The following is an 18,636-nucleotide window of genomic DNA, read 5'->3' on the forward strand; positions in this document are numbered from 1 at the left end:
ATAAACAGGTTCACAGTCATTGGATATCTGTGGTGAATTTGGATCATCTTGTGAAACAGAGCTTTAATAACGACTTCCCTGAGAAGGTGTATGAAGAAAAGGCTGAAATGTCTATGGAAGATAAATGATTCATGCACATCATGTCTACATCTGCCAAGTTAAAAGATGGACATTACCAGCTGAAGCTCCCATTCAAAGGGCCTCACATTTCTATGCCAAACAACCGCAAACTAGCAGAGCAGCAAGCCCTAAGCTTGAGAAGGAAGTTCCTTAAAGACCCCAGCTTTTACCAGGAGTACAAAGACTTTCTTGAAGAAGTTATCAAGAAAGGGCATGCTGAAATGGTGCCGCAAGATCAGTTGGTACAGCCAGAAGGCAAAGTGTGGTATTTGCCTCATCATGGTGTAAGGCATCCATAGAAGCACAAGTTACGAGTTGTATATGATTGTTCTGCACAGTTTCAAGGCACCTCATTGAACGAAGAGCTAATTCAAGGGCCAAACCTCACAAACACATTGCTGGGAGTCCTTATTCGCTTTCGTTATGAACCAGTTGCAGTAATGGCAGACATCTCAAGATGGGCGCTGCTCTTGTGGCGACAGGCATCAGGGTGCATGGTGTCTAAGCTTTTTTTTTTTCGTTTAAGTCTGTCTGCTGTGTTGTTCTACCTCGTTTACCGTGTTTTTTGGACTGTGAGTGACTGTTGGTGTCAACAGTCATCATGGATTTTCTTTATGTGGCTTTGCTATGGACTTTATGGCTCTATTTCGCCGAGAGCTGCCAGCCTCAACCACTCCGACAGGTGAAACAATATTCCCGGGAGTTTCTAATGAAATGGGACGACGCAAGTCGTGTGGACATGAGTATGGATCAGCTCTTCATTCAAGACCTACAAAGAGAGTTGGCGAGATACAGGACTCATGATCAGGGCAAAACTCACTCTGACAAAACAAGGAAACGAGGAAGTAAAGGTGGCGCCCAGGTGAGATTGAAACGTCAGGGGCTGCGGCGCGTCCCACTTCCCTCTATAATCCTCGCAAACGTGCAGTTGCTCAGAAATAAGACTGATGAGCTGCAGGCAAACATAATTAATCAACACAAATACAGAGATGGGCTGCACGGTGGCGCAGCAGGTAGTGCGCGTGTCTCACAGCAAGAAGGTCGCAGGTTCAATTCCCGGGTCGGGCCTTTCTGTGTGAAGTTTGCATGTTCTTCCCGTGCATGCGTGGGTTCTCTCCGGGCACTCCAGCTTCCTCCCACAGACCAAAAACATGCTCATTAGGTTGATTGGTGACTCTAAAATGCCCCTAGGTGTGAGTGTGAGTGTGAATGGTGTGTGTATGTGCCCTGCGACCGGTCCAGGGTGTACCCTGCCTCTCGCCCGTTGACAGCCGAGATAGGCTCTGGCCCCCCCGTGATCCCGAAAGGGATAAGCGGCATAGAAAATGGATGGATGGAAATACAGAGATGCTTGCATTATGGCCTTTAGCGAGACATGGCTCATGCCTACTTTGGAGCACCTGTCAGGCTTGACAGGGACAGTGGCGCTACAGGGAAATCCCAAGGGGGCGGAGTCTGTGTGTACTTCAATCAGCGGTGATGCAACAACGTCACCGTCAGAGAGTCCATATGCACAGCTGACATTGAGCTGTTATCTGTGTCTGTCCGTCCATTTTATATCCCCAGGGAGTTTCCCCAGTTATTTCTGACAGTGGTGTACATACATCCTAAAGCGAACACCCAAAATGCTGCTCATACTATTGAGAGAGTGATCCAAAAACTCCAGTCTCTTTCACCTGATGCACCCTGTTTGTTAATGAGAGATTTTAATAATTGCAAACTTCATAAATCTCTGAATCTTGATCAGTATGTCACCTGTCCAACCAGGAAAAATAAGACTCTGGACTTATGTTATGGCTTAAAGGACCATATAAGGCTTCTCCTATGCCCCCGCTTGGTTCCTCTGATCACAGCACAATTCACCTCATACCTGTATACAGGCCAACACTCAAGAGGGTCAAGGTGAAGTCAAGAGAGGTCAAGGTCTGGTGTGAAGATGCTGTCACTAAATTACAAGGATGCCTGGACTGTACCGATTGGTCTGTGTTTATGGACTCTACCCAAGATACTGATGAACTTACTGACACTGTATGCAGTTATATCACATTTTGCGAGGATACTGTTATTCCCAAAAGATATGTTAGAGAGTACCCAAATAACAAGCCATGGGTCACTAAATCCCTGAAAGAGGCGTTAAATAAAAAGCATAGGGCCTCCTTAAATGGGGATGAAATAGTGAAAAGAGAGTCCAGGAGAGAGGTCAGAGCTGAAATAATGAGGGCGAAATTAAATTACAAAAATAAGCTGGAGGAAGATCTAAGTAGCAATAATTTGAAAGCAGCATGGGATGGAATGAGAAAAATGACAGGCCAACAAAAAAATGATCAAAAGCCAGTTAGGCTCACAGGTTATGACAGTAACAGAGACTTAGCTGAAGCTCTAAATTCTTTTTATTTAAGATTTGACACCCATGACTTTACAGATAATCTCAAGGAATTCGGCAAAATGTCTGCCCCACTCACTGAACCAACCCAGATGTTTGTAGCTAAGGATGTGAAAGCAGTATTTCAGAAAATTAAGACTGACAAGAGCCCTGGGCCGGACTGTATTACAGGGAGGCTGCTTAGGTGTTGTGCAGAACAGCTCTGCGAAGTGTTCTGTCACATATTCTGGATGTCTCTAGATCAGTGTAAAGTTCCAAAGTTATGGAAAGAATCCATTGTGGTACTGGTGGCAAAAACTAGGACCCCTAGGGAGTTAAATGACTTCAGACCAGTGGCATTAACGTTACTGGTTATGAAGTCATTTGAAAGGCTGATTAAGAGAGAACTGTTGCAAAGGGTGGGGGAGGCACTCAACCCCATGCAGTTCGCCTATAGATCCAGGATGGGAGTGGAGGATGCGCAAATTACTTTGCTCAATCTCTTGTATAAACACCTTGAGGGTCCTGGCACCCATGCCAGACTCCTGTTTATGGATTTCTCATCAGCATTTAACACTATCCAGCCACATGTTTTAGCAAGGAAACTGCTCAATTATTTTAGTCTTGATGTAAACTTTGTGGCCTGGATTTTAGATTTTTTAACATGTAGGCCTCAGAGGGTGAGAGTAAATCATTTCTTGTCAGAACGGCGCTCATCCTCCACTGGCTCTCCTCAGGGTTATGTCCTGTCCCCTCTGCTTTACATTCTCTACACCAATGACTGTAGAAGTCAGCACAAGGACAGGCACATACTAAAATTCTGGGAGGACACAGTCATCATTAGCCTGTTCCAAAATGATGAATCTGAGCATGGGCCAGTGGTGAACGAATTTGTCAATTTGTGTGATGAGGCCTTCCTCCAGTTGAATACTTCAAAGACCAAAGACATGGCTATTGATTTCAGGAGGAAAGTAACAAACATTCCTGTACACACCTCCATCAAAGGAAGTAGTATTGAAATCGTAGAACAGTACAAATATTTAGGGACAGTCATTGATAATGACCTAAGATTTAATCTAAATTCTGATATGGTCTGCAAGAAGGGACAGCAACGGTCATACTTTCTGAGAAAGCTGAATTCTTTTCATGTTGACAGGAGAATGATGATGATGAAAGTCTTTTATTGAATCTGTTCTTACCTTTTCCCTAATCGCCTGGTTCGGCAACCTGAACACCAGGGACAAAAACAACGCAAACAGCATAGTGAAGGCAGCGGGTAAGGTGATGGGCGTGCCACAGACCCAACTAGCTGTGATTTATGACAGACAAGTCCTTCGTAAAGCCAGGGCGATACTGGCAAACACAGGTCATCCTCTTCACAGGGAATTTGAGTCCCTTCCCTCAGGTCGCAGATTTAGAGTGCCCAGGGCTAAGTGCAATAGGAGCAGAAACTCCTTCATTTCCCGTGCAATAACACTTTTAAATTATGACAAATAGGCACATTTAACTTGCACTTTATAGGATGGTTCTATTGTTGTTTTTATTTTTTTGTTTTTACAGCTGTGTGTATCGTGTTTGCATTTTGTGTTTTGTGTTGCCCTTATGTCCTTATATGGTCTGTCCTGACTGTAAAACAAGTTTCCCACTTGGGACAATAAAGTTAAACTGAACTGAACTGATAGAGGGAGTGTACCATCAAGTCCAAGTAAACGCTGATGACTCGAACTTCCTGCAGTTCCTGTGGTGACCTAACGGTGATATTGAACAAAACTTGACCGAATACAGGATGACAGTGCATCTTCAGAAAGCTGTGCCCTGAAAACAACTGCAGAAGATAACCACGAGCAGTACTCCAAAGAAGCTGTGGAAACGGTCCTGAACAATTTTAACGTGGATGACTGCTTAAAGTCTGAAAATGAGGTTCATCTTTTCTCTTTGGAAAGGCAAGAGTGGCACCCTTGAAGAAGATAACAATACCAAGAATGGCATTGACTTCAGCTATGTTAGCAGTCATAGTTGAAAGAAGAAGGAGCGGGGAAGTGTCTAAGGTGAGTGTGGGTTGAGTTATTATATGAAGAGAGAATGAAACAGAACATTTCCTATTAAAATGTGACATATACAAAGAATTGAGAAGCAAGTTCAAAAATTAAACATAATTGATGATGATTGATTTTATTGATGATTTTAATACCTTCTCTAATCAAGAAAAAAATGCAACATTTACTTGGAGTGCCATAGAAGCAGCAAAATTTGTCACTGCATGTCACAGCCTGAGAGAAACAACAAAACAGTCTCCAAAAGTATATTATTATTACATACAGTATTTATCTACCTCTTCATTGTGCCTTCTTACAGCAATGTGTTGCCCATCATCTAGCTATATTGCTAGCTTTACGCAGTTCTCCATGTGAACTTTGGATCTCTCATGCTTCTTGATCCATTTGGAGAGGTGCTTTAAGTCAGTTAGTCCAGTCTTTGTCCAAGTTGAATCACATTTGAAACTTCTGAAGAGGATACAGGGGAAACAGAAAAGTGCATAGGCTGCACCACAACCTGCCAGCCACTTCTTACGGTTGAACCAGCTCCGACAAAAACTTTGTTTGTACAGTTCTCCTTGGTTTGCTGGGAAATGTTGATTTCAGGCTTGTCGGGTCCCAGCTCCTTAACGAGAAGTTTTTCCTCTGTCGTCCGTCTTGCAAAAGGGTACATTAATAATAATTTCACCGAATTTGGTGGAAGCTGCTCTTGAACTCCAGTTACCGCCATCACCATCATCTCTCTACCTCATCGCTGTATTTTTCTCCCCGTAGGACAGAGTCTGGGAGTCGCACTACAAATAAAACCTATCGCTGGCTCCTCACGTAGCTCTAGCAATCCTAAACCTTCACGCATTTTACGTAGCTGTTGGGGCTACGTTTCCAGTTCCCCACAGGCGTTACATTTGGCGACGTTGATAGGCCAATTATTCATAATATTTCCCTCGCAACCATAATCGGATTGGCTGTTTAGCTGCAAATCAGAGGCGCTTTGCCGAGCGTCCCATGAGACAATGATACACTGTCTGTCAGTGGAACTTCACTGTTGGTTGGTTTGGTTTGGTTTAAATTGCATGTAGGGACACACACACACACATACACACACACACACACACACACACACACACACACACACACATGCTATTAAATAAAAACTGACATTGATTAAAAAAACGCAAAAAATATCTTTGCCCTCCACAGCTGGTGGGGCGAGGCCCCAGCGCCCCCTATGGGCCAGTCGCTGCTGCTGAGGAGTTTATGGTATAGTATGAACCCTGGGAAACAGGATGAGTGAACTCCCCCAAATGGTCATTGTTTTAAGGGACTGATTTACCAATAACAGCTGCATGTGACAACCAGTTGTCCTTTTTGTTGCTAACAATATAAAAGCCAAGACGTGGAGATCTGGACAGAGTCTGCATGAGTCTTCCCTCCATGCTGCATGTATTAAAGAGACCTGATTCATCACTGTTATGACCCATAAGAAGGGACAAACATATTTATAAAGGACACAGGAAACAAAATTAAGGGTTTAAACTTTAAATTTTTTTTTTCATTAAGTTGGATGTTTTCAACTGTTGTTGAAAGAGGAGGGGGAAAAAAAACCCTTAACAACCCCCGTGCCCAAAAACTAATCAAAGTAATAAACTGACAGGTGGACCTGGCTGGTCGGCCAAACAAAACCAAAGGGGGCCGAGCTAAAAGAAAACCGCAAACTAAACCCAAACCAAAGAAAAGAGTGAAAACAGGGCGGCCGATCCCACCAGGTCAAATGGGAAAAGAAGACCATACTAACAAAAGAAAAACAGCGACCTGACTGGCATGATGGAAGCCGGCAGCGTGGACCAGCTGATGGCAAAAAGCACGCACGGAAACGAGGCGCGCCGCAGGTAGCGAGGTGGAGCCAGTGAGGTGAGAGAAGCAAGAAGAAGCCAGAGAGAGCGAGAGCGCCCTGAAACCAGCCTATTTATAGGAGGAGCAGGAGCGCAATAAAGTAAAAAAAAAACCCAAAACCTAATAACGAAATAAGTCTATAAGAAAAGACTTACCAAAGACAAACATAACTTCAAAAAGGAAAAAATACCAAACTAGATTCAACATAAATAGCGAGGGAAAATATACCAACCAAGGAAAAGGGTGAAAAATGTGCCCCCAGCATATAACACCCCCACCCAGAGTCACTGAATAAGCCTGAATAGCGACAGAAAAAAAAAGAAAAAAACCTAGCTTATTAAGTACTGTGTCAAGTATCTCAAAGATGCAACAACGCGTCGGCAACTACATTGTCTTTTCCACGAATGTGCTCGATTACGATGTTGAACTGCTGCAAGCGCAAGGACCAGTTCATTAGTCTACGATTTTTATTGCACATGCGTCTGAGGAAAACAAGGGGATTATGGTCCATATACACGACCACAGGCACACTAGAACCACCCACGTACACCTCAAAGTGCTCCACGGCCATAACCAAAGCCAGCGCTTCTTTTTCAATCGTGGAGTACCACCGCTGTTGCTTGTCAAGCTTCCTGGAAAAAAACGACACAGGATGCTTGACTCCATCACAACCATCCTGCAGGAGCACGGCACCCACACCCGAGTCGCACGCGTCCACGGCTAGCTTAAAAGGTCTCTCAAAGCATGGTGCAGCCAACACGGGGGCCTTAACAAGAAGTGCCTCCGTGTTATCAAAGGCAGACCGGCACACATCAGACCAACAGAAATCAACTTTCGGGCTAAGAAGGTCAGTTAAAAGAGCAGCCACAGCTGAAAAGTTCTTGCGAAAGCCCCTATAATAACCGACCATAACCAATTACAGGTGAAGCTCAGTACGGTTGGTGGGAGGCGGAACCACTAAAATAGCCGCAACCTTAGCTTGAACCAGGCGCACCTGGCCTCCCCCCACCTGTTTCCCCAAGTAGGTTACAGTGGCTTTGCCAAATTCGCACTTTGACAGATTCATGTCAAATTTCCCTCCTGCAGATGCTCAAAGACCCTGCCCACATGATCCAAATGCTCTCCCCATGAGGACGAACAAATAACCAAGTCATCAAGGTACGCTTCACAAAAAGACAACCCAGACAGCACCACATTCATCAGCCTTTGAAATGTAGCTGGCACGTTGCACATGCTGAAAGCCATGACCGTGTACTGGAGGAAGTCGTCGGGTGTAACAAACGCGGATATCGCCTTGGCGTGCTCTGTTAAAGGGACTTACCAATATCCCTTAAGCAAGTCAAGCTTTGTAACATACTTGGCTGCGCCAACATGATCTACGCAATCCTCCATTCTCGGCAGTGGATAACAATCTGGTTTAGTTACCCCATTGACTTTCCTGAAGTCTTTGCAAAAACGGTCATCACCCGTGACTTTTATTGTCAGTAGACACGGAGAGCTCCATGCACTGCTACTACTCTCGGCTATGCCATGTTGCACCATGTAGTCGACTTGTTTTTCAAACAACTACACGTCAGGATTTACCCTATATGGATGCTGTTTTATTGGCCTAGCGTCACCCACCTCAATATCATGGCTGAGCAGTCAGCCTGCTCCGAGACAGACAGATGGGACAGTAACAATGGCAAATTCTGTAATGCGACTGAATTGGCAAACTTTCCCTGTGTCAAAGCCACAGACAAGCTGTCATCTTCAGGGGGTGCTGAACTGGACAGCTCCCGTACCACTGTACGGGAGCGCACGCACTGACACGCGGCTGGGAGCGTTCAGCACCAGTGTCACTGAACAGCTCCCCAGGGACCACAACAGGATTTCCTGACTCAGACACAAATGACTCCACTCTTTCAAAATACGCCTTCAACATATTTACATGGCACAGACGTGTTGCATGGTGACAGTCAGGGGTGGAGATCAGATAGTCCCTATCACCACCTCTGTTTTTTACTATGTAAGGGCCAACAGTACCGTGCCTGCAAACTGGAGCCAGGAATGGGCAATAACACCAATACTTTTTCCCCAGGTTTGAATTCTCTAATCTTAGCTTTCTTATCAAACCAAGACTTCATCTTGGCCTGTGTGACTTCAAGATTGCCTATAGCAATTTCACACGCACTGCGCAATTTCAGTCTAAACCGACTGACATAGTCCAACAGATTCTGTTTCCCCACACAACCACTTGTCTTTTAACAATTTCAACGGGCCACGGACAGTGTGTGCAAAGACCAGCTCTGAGGGACTGAAACCAAGTGACTCCTGAACCACCTCCCGTATAGCGAACATTTGCCAATGAACCCCCTCATCCCAGTCTTTGTCGAACTCCAGACAGTAAGTACGCAGCATCATTTTCAGCGTCTGCTGAAAATGCTCTAGTGCGCCTTGACTCTCAGGATGATACACGCTGGAGTGACAGTGAAGTATTTTAAGGTGTTTGAGGACCTGGGTGAACACTTTTGACATAAAGTTTGAGCCCTGATCCATCTGTACCATGTGAGGCAACAGGAAAAACTTCTGGAAACTGGGTAGCTGGGCACATGACAGTTATTAGGAATTTATCTCCTGATCTTGTTCGAGGCAGCGGACCCACACAGTCTACCAGTACGCGCTCAAAGTGTTTTGCAACAGCTGGAATTAGAGAAGAGAGGAGCGGGAGGAGTGGTCTGATTGGGTTTTCCAGAAACCAATGACATGATTTACAAAAGCGTGTTACATCGCCTTTTAACCCCGGCCAAAAGAAATGACGCAGAATGCGATAATAAGTTTTGTTAATGCCAAGATGGCCAGCAAGTGGATTCAATCTGCATAACTACAATCCACTCTTCAACAGGAGACATTAAGCGGTGTCCATATATGCATCAACAACCCGCCTTCCACAAAGTAACCGGTAGACATTGATTCACTGCTGTCCCCAGTCACAGCATCTTCAAACAGATGTGCCAAACTTCCATCCATTTTTCTGGTCAGCAATCAACTGCTGTCTGGACAGTGACCACTCACATCAGTTATGTTCATGTCACATTTTGCCCTGTTCTTTGCAGTTAACGAGGGTTCACTACCAGATTTGGCGTTGAGCCCGCACATGAAACTTTCACTCAAATCAATGTCATCTTTATCCTGCTCCTTGTCTGGTTTTGCAGCTGCACGCATAACGGCACAAGATGTGAAGACATTTGGATACTCCCGTGCAAGCTCATCAGGACGTTTACACACCACAGGGACAGGTGTAACCTCAGGTGTAACGAATACTCTGCCTCCTGCCAAATCGTTTCCCATTATCACAGAAACCCCACTTAACGGGAAGTGAGGACGCACACCAACCACTGTGTCTCCCGACCACAGGTCTGACTGGATCACTATTTTGTGTAAGGGAACATCAATGTCCTGCATATTAAAACCAAGCACAGGGACATCCGAGCCAACAGCGGTGACAATATTCAGCGGCAAAACACCCTCAAGGATAAAAGACTTAGAGGCTGCAGTATTGCGCAAAATCTTCACTCGGATCTTTTCACCATTGCTGGACAAAGACACACATCCATTCATCACAAAAGGCTTAAAGTCAGCATAGTCACAAGGTTTTAGATACTGAAGTGACTGGCTAACATGCTTCGCAGTTTTGATTAAAGCCACAGGTTTAACGTTTTTTTTTTTCTTCAGCACCGGCAGAAATGACATGGCCTCTCTTCTTATAATAGAAACATGTCACATCATCTTTACTCTTGGCCTCCGGTACATCCATTTTAACGTCAACGTTGGACACAGAGCCAGCAACTGGTTCAATGGGCACAGGTACATTTCTGCTTTCCTTGCCATTACCATTAGCTCGGTCAGATCTTTTAAAAGCAAAAGGGTGCTCTGCAAACCCAGACTTGTGTGATAGCACATACTCGTCAATGAGCACGGCAGCTTTAGACACGTCAGTAACTTTATTTTCATTCACATACGTGGTTACTTTATCAGGGAGGCAATTTTTGAAATCCTCCATCAATATTAGCTGCTTAAGCTGATTAAACCCAGTAACATTTTGAGAGGAGCACCACCTATCAAAGAGAGCCTCCTTTTCTCTCACAAATTCCACATATGATTGGTAACACTGTCATCTTAGTTTGCGGAATTTCTGCTGGTAAGCCTCCGGAACCAGTTCTTGCCCCCAGCACATAACAATCACACCGAGTTATAATTCTTCAGAGAATTAGCAACTCTCAATGAGCAACAAGGAGAATTTCCCTTACAATTGTTCACATAATTTGCACAGCATTAAAATGTGCAGAATTTCAATAGACCTACACATTAGCCCTACATATTAAGTTATTAAGTCAGTGGTGTTGACAGCAATACAAATAGCTACAGCTAAAGCCTGGACTGCTGGACTGCTGAGTACCCCCCCCCCCCCCCCCCCCCCCACACACACACACACACTATAGTGCATTTTCGGTTTAAGGTCTTTTGGCAGAGGCTAGCCTCTTGTCACTAAATCTCTCATGCCTACTCAGCTGCAGTGAATACTCCAGAATCAGTCAGTGCTTCTTCCTGCTCCTCATTGTCCTCCTTCTACTGCAAACCTATAAAACTGCACTGGTGAGTTCAATCAGCCTTATAATGGTGACATCAAGAGTCAAATTCTTTTTCATTTATTAATTTTTTACAGTAATGTGTCTTTAACAGTTTATGCTTCGGTGTGAAATGTTCATGTGCATATTTTGCTGGTTAAATGTGCTGTTTAACAAGGGTATTTTTTAGTTATGAAATGCATGGTGAAGGGTGAAGTGTCTCTTTAAATAGTTTTCATCAGATCAAATACAGCACTAGTAGTAACCTGAACTCTCAGCTTCAAATACAAGATTAAAATGATTCATGAGACATTTTTTTCAATGTCACATCAGATTTTTCTAAATGTATTGAACTGAATTGTTTTCAATTACATGGAATCGAATCAGTCCAAGCACAGAACCTTGTGGAACTAATTGGAAAGGATTCATCATTAACATGTACAAACTGACATCGATATGATAAATACAACGTAAACCAGCTGAATGTGTTTCCTTTAATGCCAGTTAAATGTTTCTGGTGTTGATTGCAGGACTGAGATCTAACAAGACCAGTACGGAGACAAATCCTTTGTCTGATGCAATTAGTCATTTGTAATTTTCACTAGAGCTGTTTCTATGCTATGATGCACCCTATATCCTGACTGAAAATCCTCAAATAAACTAATGTTATGTAGAAAGTCACACAAATAATTGGTGACTGCTCTCTGAAACATCTTTGAAAAAAAGGAAAGGTTAGATATAGGTTTGGAGTTGAGGAGGTTTAATTACAGCTACATTAAAAGACTGTGTTTGAGGGTTAAAATGAAAAAATCGTTGAAGTTGGTTGGTGACGGGAGAAAAGCACTCTAAATATATATCAGGGTTAGGATCTTAAAGAAACGATCCAGCATTCTACAAGTTGTTGTAGAATAATCACTCATTAAACAATGGTCTTCACACTTATGCGGAACTCTTATGTGGAAGTCTGACTTTGAGCAGGCTTCAATGTAAATGCAATTCCATGCTAAAATGAGCACCAATATTGCACCATACCACATAGTCAGCAGAAATACAGTCTCAGTTCCACCTCTCCTCCAACGTGGGTGCAGACAGTTTGGTGTCAGGAAATTAGCTAACAGGCACAAGCACACATTGCATCTGCAGGAAAGCTTATGGAGTTGGAAACAGCACAGTTCATTTTAACACCCTATTGTCTGCTAGATAAGAATGTGGTAGTACACTATGACACAAGTTGGAAACTGTATAATTTGAAAAGGAAAATATGCACCAAAAGCTTGAAATGTCTGTTAAATATCCTATATATCTCATAGTAGTCTTATGAGAAAAAATACTGACATGACATGTAATGTATTGATGAAATATGATTTTGCTTGAGAAATACTGAGTTTATGTACATGCACAATATATAGTTTATAAAAAATACAGTTGCCAATATGGATAAAAAATAGTGTTAGTGCACAGTTGAGAGAAATACACACCTTAGAAATTGCACCAGGTGAAATGGATAATGTGAGCATATATTACCTTTGAAACAGTAGTGCAAACAAAAAGTGGGTTTGTGATGTAGAATTGAGAAAGACAGCATCAACACAGTGCTACATTGCACAATGCTGGATATTCCTATATTTTATTTGGCCCATTGCCTTCATGATACTACCAAGCATACCATTTACAGATTGCCCCTCAGTGGGCATTATAATGCCTGCATACATGCTGCATAGCTGGCTAACCGTAGCTTGTCTTAGGTTACAGTATGCTAGTGTTCTTGGCATTCCTCGTGACCAGTAAAAGGCAATCAGAAGTTCTAACATTACACCATTGCTTTATAGCTAAGTAAGTAGGTGGGAGCAAATGTCTGTTAGTGTACTAAAAAATCGTCTGTGTGAGCAAATTACAGATGCAGATATAGTTTTGCAATGTGAGTCAGACAGAGCAACTTGTTTGTGTATGAGGTGAGTCATCGTGCATCACTATTCTACATGGTAGCTGTAGTTTACTGTGCACTTAAAAATCATGTTGCTGGCTTTGAACACTCCATACATCCAACACCAATCCCCACAATTTCTAGGGACAGCCATCATATTGGACATGGAAGCTGTGCCTTCTAATGCATATAAGTCAGTTAAAATTAGTCATCAGGCTTATTTGTCAGGATTCTTTATTAAATTCAAAATGTGGGTTTTCATACAAAAACACTTCTATCTAGAGAGTAGCAGTATTATTTCTACATTTAAGATGAACTTACCCTCTATAAATAGTTTGTTTGTATGTATATTATACTATAAGTATATTATTTTTTTTCTTACTACATGTCAACGAGGGCTGTCTAAATTCTAAATTCTAATATATAATCACCCAATACCGAAAAAAATAATTCAAAAAGGATTCTCTCTGTTTGTCACTTGGACACAAAAAACATGGGAAAATAGGGTCCAAAATCAGATAATATGTGACCAGAATTCCTTCTGTTTGTCTGGGACCCTGAAGTCTTCCAGGACGTGTGCACCCACACAAACTGGAAAGATTGGACACACAATGTCACTTTAATTGAAAATTAAATGTAAGTCAAGCTGATGTGAGTGCATTATTCACAAACATAGTATAGGACATTGTTTTATTTGTGTAGCAGGGTGAAATGCTCAGCCCCGCCTCTAACATGAGAGTGTGCTGTCCTGCTCTCATTTCCGCTTCAGCCAATCACTGTACAAGGGCCCTCTCTATGAGGGGACCGGGTTCATCTGGACGTCCTCTTGCTCTTCCTCTCGCCCACCTCCTGGTTATGAGAGGCCCCTGGAGAGATAATTCATGTTCATTGTTATTGCCAGTGCCACATTGTGGCAGAAGTATGCAGCTCCTCTGTGGAACACATGAAACAGTGCCATTAGTAAATAGGTAATGCAAGAAGCACACTACACATTCTCTGAACTCAAACAATTGACTGGAAGAATGAGCTACAGTATTTTCTGATCAAGCTAAATGATATTTATTAATAATGTGCTCCAGAGCTGCAATTATTAACCTATTATTAAAGAGACATTTAAAGAGAATTATTTTCCATAACTAAGAACAAAATTACATTATGGCAGCCATTTTATATCAGGGCTGTCAAAATTGGCCAAAAATGATGTTAGAACATTCCTTTAGAAAAACATTTAGGTTTGTACAACTCAAATATCTATTGTTGTGCATTATGTCCATAAGAGGGAAACCCAATACAAATGAGAAACATACTACTGGTATATAAATTCAACATAAATGTCTTTTAAAAGATCTATATACCTACACATTGGAAAATAAACAAATGTGGCGTTACAATGATAACATTTGTATTTGGAATGAAATGACGTGGGTACTGTAATAGCAGACAACGATCATCACTTACGTTTTTTCCATGTGTCTGTCTCTCTCTGTCTCTCGAGTGCTCGGAGATAGATGCAGTATATATGCTCTGTAGGATGCCACGGCTGTTTCTGGTTGACACAGTGATGTTAACCGGTTAGTTCGCATCCCTGTTTCACCTGTGTACATTCGGTCAGGGTGAGTGACCATTACGCGTGCCGAACGCGCTTGCGATGTTGTCAGATGAGATGCTGATCAAAACTGTCTGACTGTATGTGCTGACTCAGATAGTTGCATTGAATCGTCGCTGTTACTAATTATTGATCGCAGTGTGCGTTCGATGACTGACCGAGCACTGCTGAAAACACCATTAAAACCACGCTGCCGTCTTGTTGACAGTGTGATATATGTCGTCATCAACCACGTTTTCAGTGGATAGGCGTTATCACCTAGCAGCCACCCATCCAGAGGGGTGTCCCCCTGTAGGGATGCTGGAATTCACCACGATGAACGAGTCATGTGCCGACCCGGGGAAATTGGCATACACGTTTGTCACCAGGCAATTTGAGTCACAGATCACCGGACATCCCTGTTTCACCTGTGTACATTCGGCCAGGTGACCATTACGCGTTCTGAACGCACTTTCGATGTGGCAGAGGAGATACCAATCAGAATATTTAAATTTAGGTCTGACTGTATGTGCTGACTCAGATAGTTGCATTGAACTGCGGCTGTTGCACTGTGATCAATTAATTATTGATCATAGTGAAATGCCAGACACTGTGGAAACCTGACTGTGAGGTGTTGTGATGTGAGCGCATGACTCCGCCGGTTTACGAAAATCCACTTGCGCCGCTGGCGCACAGAGTTGACCAGGTCTGAGGTGGCGAGCTTTCAGCACGCTTTTACACCGCTGGCGCAGACCGGCTCATTATGCCGACACCTCCCCCCTTCTGTGCCACAACGCTCATCCTGGCGCACCTCTGTACACCTTGGTTTACCAAAATACCAAGTGCACCTTGCGCCTGCCTGCACCGGTCGAAAATACTACTGTGCAGGCGGCAGAGTCGAAAATAGAGCCCACAGTGTTAAAAAGGATCTGCAGGAACATAGGAGCAAATTCAGACAGTAAGATGGGACTTCTGAATGGAGTGGAGGGTAAAACAGGAAAATTGGACTTCAGACCATTGATACTGCCAAAGATAAAACAGTTATTGTTGGCTGAATCAATACATTTATCATAACATATGTTAGTATCATTGTTTAAGTTATGTGGTGGAGTAATTTAAGCTATCGGACTATGCACTCAGACAGTATTTTGCTAGTGATATCATTAGCAAGCTAGGGTTAGCAAGCTAGCTGTGTCTTAGTTACACTGCATGGATCCGGCATTTGATGCTTTATAACATGAGCATATAAAGTAGTTCGCAAAGGGCACGGTAGCCAGTTTGGCCCACCAGCCAGATCAGCCTCCAGGGTAAACTAGTTGATGTTATCCACTCAAGATGGTATTGTTGCTGTACTAACAGCTATTGCTGTTTGCCAGCTAGCAATTCTTGCACATGCTTTGCAGTAATGTTAGCTTTGACTTTCAAATTTGTGTTGGAATCTGTGTTATCCTGGGTGCTAGTGGATTGTTGATGTTAGCGGACTCATTTAGTGTTATACTCCGTTGGCACTGTAGGAGAGCAAAAAAGGTAAGGCATTTGGGGGTGCACATAAATGTCACATCATTTTGATTTTCTGGTAAAAACCGCATCCTTCATAGAAGAAGGATGAAGAAGTCCTTCATAGAAATCAGTCCTCACATTGTTAGGGCCAACAAAAGAAGTTGGGGAAGGTCTCATTTTATAAGTTACATTACAGTCCCTTTACACATTGCCAATATAAAGCAATTAATACATGTAAATTGCTTCATATTCTTACATGTTGTACCTGTAATGTCTATGTGCCACAGGACAAACCAAAGCCATGGGTAATGAAGAAGACCATTATCTGCTCTTCTTGGAGCTACTCAATGAAACTGATAACACAACTGACCTGAGTTACGTCGTCAGTAATGCTGCACAGCTCTGTTCAAAGAAGATTCTTAACCAGTTTGGTGCCAGATTCATCCCAGTTTTCTACTATGCCAACTTTCTCCTGAGTTACCTTGGCAACGGGCTTGTCCTCTTCATCATCTACAAGTATGAGAGGCTCAACACAGTCACAAACATCTTCCTCCTGAATTTGGTCCTCTCCAACATTCTCTTTGCCTCCAGTCTCCCCTTCTGGGCAACGTACCATCTGTCTGAGTGGATATTTGGCATGGCTTTGTGCAAGATAGTCAGCAGTGCCTATTTCATTGGCTTCTACAGCTCCATTCTCTTCCTTACACTCATGACATTTGACCGATATCTTGCAGTGGTGCATGCAGTGGCAGCAGCCAAAACCAGGAAAAGGGCATATGCCATCATTGCATCAGTCACAGTTTGGTGCATCAGTATTGTGGCAAGTGTGAAAGAGCTGGTTCTCCAAAATGTGTGGGAGAGTCCATTCAATGGACTCATGTGTGATGAGTCAGGATACCCTGAGGACACCATGGAACGCTGGCGCCTGGTCAGTTATTACCAACAATTCCTGCTCTTCTTCCTTCTCCCTCTGTTCTTGGTGATGTACTGCTACATCAGCATCACTGTCCGCATCCTGTCCACCCGTATGAAGGAGAAGTGCCGCACCATCAAGCTCATATTTGTCATAATCTTCACCTTCTTCGCCTGCTGGACGCCGTACAATATTGTCATCCTCCTTCAAGCTATTCAGACTCATGACTCATGTTCTTACTCTGAGAGTTTGGATTATGCACTGTATGTGACCCGGAACATAGCCTATTTGTATTGTTGCATTAGTCCTGTGTTTTACACATTTGTGGGAAAGAAATTCCAAAGTCACTTCAAAAGGCTGATAGCAACAAAGATCCCCTGTTTGAAGAGACACATTAGCCTCAGCAGCCAGAGCACCAGAACCACATCACAGAGGACACCACATTCTGCTTATGAGTACAAGACAGATAGACAGAGACAGACAGACAGGAACACACACACACAGGGTGGGACTACAAGTTTTTAGGATTTAGAAATATGAATGATCAGCATTTAGAGAATAAGCTGAAATTGTGGCTTAAACCATTATTTTCTCTTGCTTCAACAAAAATGAACTCTGATAACATATAATCTTTAGCTAAATTAGCTCATTAGAAAATGAAAGAGTTGTTACCTTTTATCATACTACTTACAGTATTTAGCATGTTATATATTTATGTTGAAATTCTCGATAAAGCATTCTGATTTGAAATTTGAGTTTATTGATTTTGAAAATTTGAAAATGTGATGAAATGTTTGTTAATTGCTGTGTTCAAAATCAAGAATGAATTATCAGTATCTTCAGGTAGCCGATTATTGAGGTTTAAAGTTTGAGCTGAGGCAGACCTGCAGCAGCCGAGTGAAGGACATAGACAGAAGTTAATGTGAAGTGATTGTGAAAAGTTGCTTTCTTGAGAAACGTAAAGTAGCCTATGTCTCTATGTGTGGCTTAATGATTTTTACATTGATTAGACCTGCTCCTGGTTTGGTCCTTATACTGAGTGTTCCAGTTTTGTTGATTCAATGGTAGATGCAAAATGCCTGTGAAGAAATGTGTTGCATTTGACACACCTTGTCCAAGCGCTTTAAAGAGAACTGTATCTTAACTTTGCAATAAATACATCAAACTGTGCCCCTGTGACATCTGTCTTTTTATGGAAACTAATTCTTTTTTCTTTTTTTTTATTCCCAGTAGTGTTGTATTTTGTGGGACTGAACAAATGATCGTTTCCCTTTTCTGATACAGCATCTGGAGAAGTTTTCTGTCAGCTCAGTACATTTCTCTAGTGAGTCAGTGTAGTCAGGTCTTGAGAAACAACATAAATTAAGGGTATGTGGACATAGTCTTAATACGTTAAAATATTGTGATCAAAAAGGTTTTATGATTCATACAGTATGAGTCAGTGTTACTGCCAAACACATTTTTGACAAGTATATGAAAAACATAGACTGGTTGTTTTAACATCTTATCAGCAGCATTAAAAGCACTTTTCTAACTTTCAGGTAATTTGAACATTTGGTTTGAGGCATTATGTTAAAAACAAATAAGAAATTAGCATTCATTTTTGTTACATCATATGGAAAAGGGGTGCTCCAGCAATTTAGTATTGAACTTCCATAAAGTTAGAGGATTCTCTTTTTTGTGTTAAGTGTTTTTA

The 18,636-nt window shown here is 42.5% G+C and overlaps 2 protein-coding genes across 2 annotated transcripts in view; both read left to right on the top strand.

The window, feature by feature from the left end:
- Positions 1 to 4,064: 4,064 nt before the first annotated feature.
- tmem68 (transmembrane protein 68) overlaps positions 4,065 to 18,636 on the top strand; it is a 369,137-nt gene continuing 354,565 nt past the window's right edge. Inside the window, exon 1 of the mRNA XM_070974633.1 lies at positions 4,065 to 4,075. The gene's annotated coding sequence lies outside the window, so the exon portion shown is untranslated. The remainder of the gene's footprint in view (positions 4,076 to 18,636) is intronic.
- LOC139339150 (C-C chemokine receptor type 3-like) lies at positions 10,927 to 18,119 on the top strand. Its single transcript, XM_070974637.1, has 2 exons — positions 10,927 to 11,046; positions 16,315 to 18,119. Exon 2 carries the CDS (start codon positions 16,329 to 16,331, stop codon positions 17,463 to 17,465), a length of 1,137 nt encoding a protein of 378 aa, XP_070830738.1. The 5' UTR covers positions 10,927 to 11,046; positions 16,315 to 16,328; the 3' UTR covers positions 17,466 to 18,119.

The sequence above is a fragment of the Chaetodon trifascialis genome, chromosome 11 (assembly GCF_039877785.1).
Source record: "Chaetodon trifascialis isolate fChaTrf1 chromosome 11, fChaTrf1.hap1, whole genome shotgun sequence".
Classification (NCBI taxonomy): domain Eukaryota; kingdom Metazoa; phylum Chordata; class Actinopteri; order Chaetodontiformes; family Chaetodontidae; genus Chaetodon; species Chaetodon trifascialis.